At 42.0% G+C, this 12,082-nt stretch overlaps 1 protein-coding gene across 1 annotated transcript in view; it reads right to left on the reverse strand.

The window, feature by feature from the left end:
* Positions 1 to 3,725: 3,725 nt before the first annotated feature.
* ASS1 (argininosuccinate synthase 1) overlaps positions 3,726 to 12,082 on the reverse strand; it is a 147,532-nt gene continuing 139,175 nt past the window's right edge. The window contains exons 15-16 of the mRNA XM_077478172.1: positions 8,602 to 8,667; positions 3,726 to 4,067 (exon numbers count right to left, since the gene is read on the reverse strand). Of these exons, the coding sequence (XP_077334298.1) occupies positions 4,016 to 4,067; positions 8,602 to 8,667 (118 nt within the window). The 3' untranslated portion in view covers positions 3,726 to 4,015. The remainder of the gene's footprint in view (positions 4,068 to 8,601; positions 8,668 to 12,082) is intronic.

Raw genomic sequence — 12,082 nt, forward strand, 5'->3', positions numbered from 1 at the left:
TGAAGATGAAAAGGAAATGAGTCTATCAGCATTACCATGATCTGCTGAACTCTATCAAATTCACCAGAGAATAGCTCAAAAAGAAGAAATAGAGGGTTATGGACTGCCCTACTCAAAGCTTTAATTAGGTCCTTCTTGAAACTGTGTAGAGGGATTTTGAAATGGGCAGTTCATGTAAGAAAACCCACAAAATTATTGCAACTGAGGTAATTGTGCATGGAAAACTAATCAAAATTGTCTATGTTGTTGTCAAAGACTGGTGGGCAGTTATACTACCTATAATACCTATTGTAGAGAGTCAGCCTGGGGAAGGGTTAAGAGGGGGTTAATCGAGGAAGGCAGGTACTTCCCCTTCAGACCTGCTTATTATCAGGTGTGCTGAAAGTGTCAGTGTGGAGCTGTTTGAGTAGGAGAGAGAGAGACACAGCAGCACGCTGTGTGGAAACGTCCATTGCTGGATGGTGTACCTGCTGGGTGAGCTTAACCACAAAAAAGACTGTAAGGCCCCTTTCACACTAACGTCCCGTTCAGGCCCGCCTGTCAGTTTTTCAGGCGGACCTGAACGGGTGCTCCATAGAGCTCTATGGAGCGTCGGATGTCAGCGGTGACATGTCCGCTGACATCCGACCCGCTCCGATCCGAAAAAGTGTGACGGAGGAAAAAGCTATTTTTCCATCCGTCTGCGGATCGGATCGGGTGACGACGGGCACTGCGGTCCGTCGTCATCCGATCTCCCATAGGGGAGAGCGGCGCTGTGACAGGTCCGTCCCTGCACAGTGTGCGGAGACAGACCTGTCATCTCCCTGCTCAGCGGGGATCGGCGGAGTGATCCCCGCTGAGCAAACGGACATCCACGGGGCGGATCAGAACTGATCCGCCCCGTGTGAAAGGACCCTAACTCTGATTGGAGCCATGAACTGTTACCTCTAAGCCTGTGTGCTGCTGAATTGTGAGCTGTACCTATGTGCACATACATGTGATAAGACAAGTCTGTCTGGTCTTATGTTTTTTTGCTATTTTGCTGAATAAAGCCACTTTTATTTTACTGGACTGCCTCTGAGACAGTTCTTCACCCCTCTGATCCCCTACACTATATAAAGTAATTTCTGCTAAAGAGGGTAACCCTGGCTTCTGAGACCAGTTTTTACTTAGTACACCATTACATCTATTGATATTTTTGTGGAATAAATGGTTGCAAAAATAAAGATCTGTTTGCCCATTCAAAAGGTTAACAATTGTACTTAATTTCTCACACGACTGTAGTTTCACCATTCAGGATGGCTGAGGATGCTGAACCTAGAAGAGGTTGGTTTGAGAAAGGTGCAATGCTGGATAGATTTCATTATTTTGATCTGTATTAAAGCGGAGGTCCACCCTAAAGTGGACCTTCCGCTCATCGGGAACCCTCCCCCCCTCCGGCGCCACAATTGGCACCTTTCAGGGGGGAGGGGGGTGCAGATACCTGTACAGTACAGGTATCTGTACCCACTTCCGGGATAGCTCTCTGCGGAAAGGGGCGTATATTACGCCCCTTTCCGCAAGTGCCCGCCCCTTCCCGCAAGTGCCCCGCTGCCTGCTGGGAAAACACACAGATCCCAGAGGCAGTGGGGACCGTCCTTATTGCGCAGCGCGGCTCGTGCATGCGCAGTAGGGAACCGGGAAATGAAGCCGAAAGGCTCCATTTCCTGATTCCCATACCCAAGATGGGGGCGGCAGCACCCGAGATACGATCTACAGATCGGCTTCGGGTGCCGACATCGCGGGCGCACTGGACAGGTAAGTGTCACTATTTTAAAAGTCAGCAGCTGCAGTATTTGTAGCTGCTGGCTTTAAAAAAAAAAAAAAAAAAAAAACGCGGAGTCCCGGTGGACTCGCTCTTTAACTGGTTCCATGGATAAAACGAGGTTCATGACACCCTTTGGAAGTCTGGGCTGCTACCTGAACTGGTCTGACTCTGATGTTGCTTCAGTAGAAGGGATATTTAATTAAGAAAAGAGGAGTTCCGAAGAGTTTTGGGGGGAATTGCTTCCCTCTTCTTCTGGACTACTGGTACGTATGAGCGGAAATAAGTTGCCTCCGTGATGGTCTCTGTAAAGAGCCGTGTACTGACACACGATGGCTGGAACAGTACAGAGCCAGAAAGTCGTTCCAATAACCCTGAAAAAGGGGGAGGCAGTTCCCCCAAAACACGTTGGCTTGATTGTTTTATTCTTTTTTATCCTTTTTTTTCTTTGGAAGATGGATTATGAAGTTGTGAAGAAGGGGTTATGGAGATCAGTAGTAGTTAAGGAAATGAGAAGGGATTATGGAGATGTAAAGGTGGGATTAAGGCGAGAAGGAGGGGTTATGGAGATGATGAGGAAGAATTATGAAAATAAGGAGGCATTAAGATGAGGAGGAGTAATGGGGATGAAGAGGAGGAGTTATGGAGATGTCAAAGTAGGGTTATGGAGATGAGGAGGAGTTATGGAGATGAGGATCAAGGTTTATGAAGGTAAGGAGGGGCTAAGAGGAGGGGTAATGGAGATGAGCAGGGGTAATGGAGATCTTGATTGTTTATTCTTGACTCTCAATAAATGACTAATATAATAAGTGTGGCACCATTGCAGATACTGGGTGCACCTGTTTTCTTATTTAGAACCCAGAAGAGGACCAGGAGGAGATATCAGCAGTGGTAGGGGGAACTGCTTACTGGAGTGGAAGTAGCACCTTAGTTCTACATTAAGGGAAACCTGTATATAGGAGCTTCTAGTGCTAGCCTACCTCTGAAATTCCCACTTGTCTGCCCATCTCTTCTGAGTCATTAACATGCAATGAATCTGCAGATTATAAAGGCAAGATACCATATATGCATGTTTGTTCTGAGCCAGTGTAGCACAAAGTATCACAATTATTGGATCCGCATGACAGCCAATTACTCAGCATTGTCAGGAGAGGAGGTCAGTAATGGTGGCCTCCTAATCTCTCAGTACCATTTTCTATTAAAACGATAACTAAACTTTAGAATACAAAAGGAAAATATTGCAGTTTACCAGTCCCTAGACGTGGTGGCTGAATTTGTTTTCGGATTTCAAGCTAAGCACAGTGAGGTCACAGTACACACCCTGACAATGCACCCAATGCCTTTATCTGCAGAATGATGGAGCCATCTTTGTTAAGGCATCCTCTAATTCAGCATCTACTTACAGGACTGAGATGCCGATTTCAGAGATGAATTGATCATGTGAATGCTGGTGCCTGTGCAGTTTTTGGCTGTATTTACCATAGATCAGCACCTTGTGATGTATTAACGTACTGTCTTATCACCAGGGAGAGGAGACTGAGGAACTGCTTCCTTCTATCTGCAGCAGACTGATGACATCATCTTAGAATGGGCAAATTCACTTGGCTGGAGCTCAAGGACTGACCTTATAAAGGGTACAACCGCTTCTGTAGTTTGTCAGAAATTGATTAATGCAGTCTTATAAAGTTACTGATAGGTCTACTTTAAGCTAGCAACAGCCAGAAAACTAGGAATGACAGCCCTATATTTCTCTTATTAGAAATTTTTCTTATTCCTGTGCATAGAGATGGCCACTAGAGGGAGAAATTATACATAAGTATATATAAAATACAATGAAAATATGAAACAGCAAGTAAAAATATAAAAGGCACATCAAAATGATTTTTGTTGTAATAATTCAGATTATTGTTTGAAAAAAATGCAACAAAACAAGATCACCAGCAATGATTAAATCCATTCTTTTTTTATTTGCTCTACTTGAATGATTTCCTTTAATATCTACGTATTAACAGCAAGTTTAACCCATTAAACTCTACCAATTCCTGTAATTGCCATTCCATCACAGTTGGCTAACCTGTGATTTAGCACACAAAAGATCTGTAACGATCACACAAACTAATCAATGAGCTAAGGAAAGCATAGAGACAGGATGGCGGATTAAAACGCTACAGAATGGAGTTGTTCCATCTCCGCTTTGTGTGTGTGTGTTTTTTTTTTTTCCTCACTCTGTTTTCATTTTGTCGGCGCTGTGACCTTCTTCTGTAAGCGGTGATATTCTTTTAACCTGTAAACCGAAGACAGAAAGAAAAGGGGAGGTGGAGGAAAAAAAATTAGCAAAGGTCACCCTTATTCATGCAAATCAATGTCAGAGAGAAGAGGAGTCACAAGGTCAATTTTACTTGTTAATAAGTCAAGGAAGGGCTTATTAACGTGATGCATGTATTATGCTGCTTTCCCCTCTTTCCTTCTATCATAAATGCCTCGGAAGACAAGAGGATGACTGCAGACCACGGATGAATCAAAAAGCTTTGAATAAAGCCAATTAAAGCAGAAAAAAAGCCTTTTATGTTAATGCCGGGGAGGCTTGTAAGGTATTGTTAGAGGAAGCATTGAAAGAACAGGTACACAACACTGTCATCTCCTGTGCATCACAGCTAAAGCGATTCAAAAATCCACAATGTTGGCATGTTTAACTCTTAATGTGGCAGATTTGGAGCTAAAGGTGCCCAGGGATTGCTAGATATGGTGAGACTTTAAGAGGTTGGTGTGCCAGAAGCCCAAGAAATTGCAACTGAGCTTAAAGCAACCCTGTTGGGGTAATATAGAGGCCAGCAAGGGTGAAAAAAATTTCGCCACACAAGTAGTATTGGTGTCGGGAGCTCTTCAAGAAAGTTTTGGCATACTAGCTGCCAAATTTCTAAATATTAAAGAAAATGTGCCTGCCAGGAGAACACAGTATTTATCGCTAATGGCTATAGCAGCCGTTTGCGTTAATCGGAAGCAAATCCGGCAGTCTGGCTGTACCCAAGTTGATCAAATGAGCACCTTGGTACATTTAGCCTGCCCATTCACGGTTTGGATCTTGGCTGGTTCAACAGGAATTGGCCGAGATCAGAACCGTGAATGGGCAGGCTAAATGTACCAGGGTGCTCATTCGATCAACTTGGGTACAACCAGACTGCCGGATTCGAACTGTATATGGCTGGCCTAAAGTGCCTGGTAGTGCCTCATACACAATCTTAAACCTAGAGGTTTACTTTAGGCTGTGAAGAAACCAGGCACAATATGCCATTGAAACTACACAGATGTTGGATTATCTATAGAACAAAATGGTCTATAGAATTAGATGAACTTCATTTCACACTAACACTCAGAAATATATCACGGGGTCAGAGAATTTGAGATGCCCTAATTTTGATGCTGCAACAAAAAGTCAGTTTTCTTAACCACTTTAGCCCCAGAAGATTTGGCTACTCAATGACCAGGCCATTTTTTGCAAAACGGCACTGCATCCTTTTAACTGACAATTGCGCGGTCGTGCAATGCTGTACCCACACAAAATTTACATCCTTTTTCCCCACACAAATAGAGCTTTCTTTTGGTGGTATTTGATCATCTCTGCCGTTTTTATTTTTTGCGCTATAAACAAAAGAAGAGCGTCAATTTTGAAAAAAAAACACAATGGGGGTTACTTTACTAAAGGAAACACCACTTTGCACTGCAAGTGCACTTGAAAGTGACTTAAAGTGCACTTGGAAGTAAAGTCGCTGTAGATCCGAGGGCGACATGCAAGGAAAATAAAAAACAGCATTTTAGCTTGCACAAGATTGGATGATAAATTCAGCAGAGCTTCCACTCATTTCAGATCTACCCCTTAGATTTAGAGCGACTGCACTTCCAAGTGCACTTGCAATGCAAAGTGGATTTGCCTTTCGTAAATAATCCCCTATAGCTTTCACTTTTTGCTATAATAAATATGCCACTTTTTCAAAAAAACATTTTTTCCTCAGTTTAGGCTGATATGTATTTTTCTACATATTTTTGGTAAAAAAATAAATTGAAAAAAGCATATATTGATTGATTTGCGCAAAAGTTATAGGAACTACAAAATAGGGGATAGATTTATGGCATTTTTATTTATTTTTTTATTTACTAGTAATGGCAGTGATCTGCGATTTTTATCGTGACTATGATATTGCGACAGACAAATTTGGACACTTTTGACACATTTTTGGGACCATTGACAATTATACAGCGATCAGTGCTCTAAAAATGCACTGATTACTGTATAAATGTCACTGGCAGGAAGGGGTTAACACCAGGGTTGCAATCAAGAGGTTAACTGTGTTTCCTAGGTGTGTTCTAACGGAAGGGGGGATGGGACTGACTAGGAGGAGAGAGATCGGTGTTCATACTTAGTATGAACACCGATCTCTCTCCTCTCCCCTGAGAGAACTGAGATCTGTGTGTTTACACACACAGATCCTGGTTCTCGCTCTGTCACGGTCGATTGTGGGTGCCCGGCGGGCGCTGCGCCCACTAGGCACTCGCATAGGCTCTGGGCACATGCTGCGGGTCCACGCGCCCCCCTAGTGGCGAAGCAAAGTAAGGTAACATCGATTGGCCCAGCTGAGCCAACCTGCCGCAGTACGAATTAGTGCCAAAGTATTAATGTGCTAAGGTAACAATCATTTCAATATATTAGATATAGATATTTAACACTTTAGGTTTGGGTTTTAACAGGTTTGTGTGGTTAAGGTTATTGACAGGGTTTCATTAAGAGGCTAGGGGGTTAAGTTTGAAGTAAAATTCAAATCTATATCTAAACTAAGCCTAAAAGGGCACCCACTCCACTTTCTAACTGGTATTCTAAAAACCCGTAGAAGAACGATGCCTTTACTTATACTCAAAGCTCTCAGGTCCGATCACGTGATCTCCCCATCGGCCGGATTCAGAGGAGAGGAGAGATTGCCGACAATGGATGGAATGCCTGGGTGACTTCACCCATAGACTTACTATGGGACATTTGTTCTCGGCGCTCCCTCCTCTCCTGTGTAACCACCTCTGGAAGTCAATCACGTGACTGAACTGGAGTGCTCTAAGAATAGGTAAGCACATGCATCTTTCTTCTACAGGAGTAGTTAGAAGGGGAGTGAGAGCCATTTTAAGCTTAGTTAGATATAGACTGGAATTACACTTTATGGGTTGGGTTTCAGGTTAAAACAAAGGGGGTGGATGAGGTTAGGTGATACAATTGGGTGAAGGGTTACTATTCATTTGTTTGGCATTAAAGAGGTTGTAAAGTCAGAAGTTGTTTTCTATCTTAATGCATTCTATGCATTAAGATAAAAAGCTTTCTGTGTGCAGCAGCCCCCCTAATACTTATAATTAGGAAGTAGTTCTGGACAGCCGCACTCTGAAGAAATTGCCTTTTTATTCAAAAAATAAAATCAAAAATCAAAGATACATGCCACAGCAGTCAGGGGATCTGACATGTTTCGCACTAGCAATAGTGCTTATTCACTATTGTTAGTGTGAAACATGTCAACTTGATTTTTTTAATAAAAAGGCAATTTCTTCAGAGTATGGCTTCAGAACGACTTCCTAATTATTGCTACATGCAATTGCCAGCACCTGTGGCTTCTGAACTGGTGAAGAGGTTTACTATCATCTGACCTCCTGGAGCGGTGACATCTTCCCTTCCCCCTAATACTTACCTGTGCCTCATCTCTGTCCAGCGATGTCCACAAGTGTCTCGACCATAGCTGCTTGCTGTGGGGGCACTCGACAGGAGGGAGGGGCGAGGAGCACAGAAGAGGGACCCAAGAAGAGAAGGATCCAGGCTGACCTGTGCAAATACACTGCACAGAGGAGGTATGTATAACGTGTTTGTAACATTTTTTTTCTCTATAAAAATAACAATCACTTTAAAGCCCCGTACACACTATCAGATTGTCTACTGAGTTTTTCCTTCAGATTTACCAAAACCATATAATATGAGGTCAAACCTTAGGAGTTCCAATGTGTATGCAATCAAGCAGGCCCTTCTACTACATGGTTTTGGTAAATCTGAAGGAAAAACTCAGCAGACAATCTGATAGTGTGTACGGGGCTTAAGGGTTAATTTATCAGCATTTTAAGGCTAGGTTAGGTGTTAGGGGTTATTTTTAGGTAGCAGGTCAAATGGTAAAACAAGGGTAGCCTTAAGGTGATATTTTTATCGATCAGCTGGTAGGCTGATTGAAAAAAAGCACCTGATTCTCCATCCACACAAGCAAGGTGGATGGAGGAATCCATCCTCCTGTGCTATTGAGTTCTATAAGTGTGGACTCCTCCTCCATAAGAAGACAATGATCAGCGCTGCAGTGGATTGGCTGAAGGCACTAATCGAATGAAAGTTTTCCCAACAGTCCAGTTTGAGAGAATTCGATCATCATATTGAGCGGGAAAGGCAATAGATGGATCAAAATTCAGCCAGTCTTTGTTGAACGCGGATTAATTATTCCATCTACGGCCAATTTCGAGGGAAAAACATGTTCAATGTTAACTTGGCCATACACATTACAATCTGACTGTACTATCTCCTCTAGATCTACCAAAACCACATAATATGAGTCTCTAGCTAAACAATGAATTTGTACCCAGCAGGTGAGCCCTTGCACTAAATAGTTTCAGTGCATCTAAAGGTGATAGTACAGTCTGGCTTTTATGTGTATGGTCAGATTTAAGGTAACATCTATGCTTGCTTTTAGGGCTGAAAACCCTGTGTATCATACTGCTACAGGCATCAAAATAGAACGATAAGGAGAATACCATACCTCACAGCATTGATCTTGATGAATCCAGATGCATCACGTGGTTCATAATCTCCTTGCTTGTCCATGCTGCATGGCAAAAGAATAGAAATATATAACTGAATATAATGCCATTTTATATAATAAATAATATCATATGGGAAACGTATCAATACTTTGACAACACTTACAAATGACTTTCTCTGTGCCAAAACACTTATCCACCATCTCAGTAACACTTGACGTTTACTACTTTTACGGTTTTATTTTAATTCCAATTAATAAAACTGTGCCTGTCACACTTACACAATAAAATTAGCAAATCTGCTAGCAATTCAAAGACTATCAGCATACAACAAGAAAAATGAGCCAGCGCAGTTAGGAAACTGGCTGGGAGAGGGTCTGTGCTGTGACACCTCCACCAACATCACCTATACAATAAAACCTTGGTTTGAGAGCAACTTGGTTTGATATACAAGTAGCGTCATGTCACAACTGAGTATAAAAGAGAAGAGAGGCACTTCTAAGTGTAGCAATATGATTACATTTAATGAAGGTACAATATTTAGCAACACATTGCCTCTCTTCTCTTTTATACTTGTAGCTCTTGCTGGATTTTGCTTCTAATCCCCTTGTGGAGGCTTTCATTTGTGGATGGACATTTTATGGTTACACAACCTGGTCACATTGCTATAATCTTTTTATATGGACTATAAACTGAAGGACTTATGAATAAATAGTTTTGGAATGAATCATCGGAGTTTCCATTATTTCTTATGGGGAAATTTGCTTTGATATACAAGTGCTTTGGATTACAAGCATGTTTCTGGAACGAATTATACTCGAAATCCAAGGTTTTAGTGTATATGGTCATATGGTTTGCTGTCACATGACCAAATGCCAGGATGCAGAAGAAGCCTCCCTGTGATCTACCTTGCCCCTGAATCATCCACACAAAAATTGGATTTACATGACTTTAATGGCGTAAATATACAATATTTATTGCAGATAGCGAGACCACTTTGTGGCTCAGATTTGTCACAATAAAACTTAGACATTAGGGTAAAATGAGAATATAAAAAGTTTTGGAGCTTCTAAAAAAAATATGGACGTTTCAGAAAAAATGGACAGGCTTAATAATTGAAAGTGTATCTATAGAAAATATTTTTTTAGTGTTGAATAGAGTGCGGGAAGGGTGTTACCCTGTGTCTGGTTTTGGGTAGAGAAAAATTAATAACAGCCTTCTTCCAAGAGTCAAACCCAACTAATTTGTTTAGTTCTGATAAACACAGATTATATCAAATGGGCATATATTTGGTGAAACCTTCATAAAGAGTAATATCTTGTACAGTTTCCCACAATTTAGCAGTTAGAAAATTTTGTTTAGCCTAGAAATGGTGAGCTACTACTAGCTGAACCAATTGAGATACAGTAAATTGAGATAAAATGACACTCCGTCTTGTATTTTCACTTTGTGCCAGCCATACTAAAGCTGTAGTAGGGAGGCAATGAAATACAATCTTGGGGAATCGGTAGGCCACCACCATCTTTAGGTGACTGTAATATATTTCCATATAAGATCCTAGAAAACAGAATCAAAAGCAGAGGCGGCTGATGTTGTATATTTTGGGGAGGGGGGCGGCAAACAAGACGTCCTACCGTCACCCAAAGCCCTACTCCAATCCATCGAATGGCCCCGCACTTACACCGACAACCACCCCTGTGCTTGCGATCACTCTGCCCTGAACTTATCCCATCTAGATCGCGGGCAGCTTTGGCTCCTTCCTGTGTTTTCGCCACCTCTGCGCCTCAGGCTTCACGGCGGTTTACCTCAGCGCAGCAGCCAATACGATCGCATCTCCTTTCAGCCAATTGGGTCTCACCCACTTACTGATTGGCCAGGAGGAGAATTAGGAAGACAATAGTGAATATTAATTTGTTGTTGTCACACACCTGGGCGGGCTCAGGGTGCAGTGCTCTGCGACCCAAGCCCACCCTTATTTAAAGCCAATTAAAGCCACTGGCACTAATCACCTGCTTCTAATAAAAAAAAAAAACATTGGAATCCATGCGTCCGGCACCATGCATGTAGATTAGGGGCCGGGCGCATTGATTGGGGGTGGCACCCCTGCGCCCCTAATGGTGTCAACCACACAGGGCAATTGTGAAGGATGTACAATAAATGTGTCAGTCACACCATTTTCACCAGGTTCACTCTGCCTATTACCATTAGGGGTAATTTATTCCAGGTTTTACCTGTGTGTCTGAATCTAGTAAGTAAAGCGATCAAGATTCTGTCAACATCCTGTGTGTCTGAATCTAGAAAGTAAAGGGATCAAGATTCTGTCAACTTAGTCATGGACTTGAGGTATAACTACAACTCCCAGGTACTTAAATGATGTGACTACTGCAATTTGATATTCCTGGGACGAAATCTCTGTGGGTATAGCGTCAATTGGCAAAAGTACTGACTTGACCCAGTTAATATTGAAGCCTGAAAAGGAGCCATACTTTGTAATTAAGGACATAGCTGCAGCCAAAGATGACAAAGTGTCACCCAAAAATAATTATGTGTCATCGACACATAATACTATTTTATCTTCGCCCATGGGTCTTCGAAATCCAGTTATTTCTGAGGATTTATGAATGGCAGCTGCCAAAGGCTCTAAAGCCAGGGTAAAGAGAAGAGGCAACAGGGGACATAACTGCCTTGTTCCTGTAATGGGAAAGGGTTGGATACATGCCCATTTACCTGATCCCGGGCTCTTGGGGCTGTGTAGAGAAGTTGTATCCACTGAATATAACGAGGCCCGAACCCAAAACGCTACAGCAGTGCCACAGGAAATCCCATTCTATGCGGTTGAAAGCTTTAGCTGCATCAAATGACAATTTAGCTCTGTTCCCTATGTTAGTAGTTGGAATGGAACGACTAAGGTTAATGGCTGTTGATCTATTTGAGATAAACTCAAATTGATCTGGGTGGGGCAATCTATGTCTGTTTTTAAGATTCATCTCCCCCATTTGTGCTGGTAACCATTGTAAACAGGACAGAGAAAAGCAAACATTTTAAAACTGTCACCAGAACGGGTGTTCCCGTTAGATTATTTCTCCTCACTTATTCTGGTGAAAGATTTCTTAATGGTTAATTGGGGAGGAGGATTTTTTTTTTACCCATCTTGGCCAAAGTTCCTTACTTCCTGTTGTGTAAGGAAGTAAAGAGAAATCTCCCCAATGGAAAAACAAACCGCAAAAGGACAGGTCAGGTTTTAATCATTCTCTATTCTATATAAGATTTAAAAAATTGTATAAAGCGACTTTTTACGACTGAATCTTACAATTCTTGGCAGTGTGTTTTTTTTTTTTTATGTTTAGTTCATTCCTACCATTTTGTCTATAGCTTTCCTCAGGTTTTGTTAGCCGCTATGCAGGCCAAGCATGTTTTCACCTGAGACCAGTGATGGTCTTAAGCTGGCCATACATTATACAATTTTCTTTAGATTTACCT

This window comes from Lithobates pipiens, unplaced genomic scaffold (assembly GCF_037356315.1).
Source record: "Lithobates pipiens isolate NorthernLeopardFrog02 unplaced genomic scaffold, aLitPip1_a1.2 Scaffold_1, whole genome shotgun sequence".
Taxonomy (NCBI): Eukaryota; Metazoa; Chordata; class Amphibia; order Anura; family Ranidae; genus Lithobates; species Lithobates pipiens.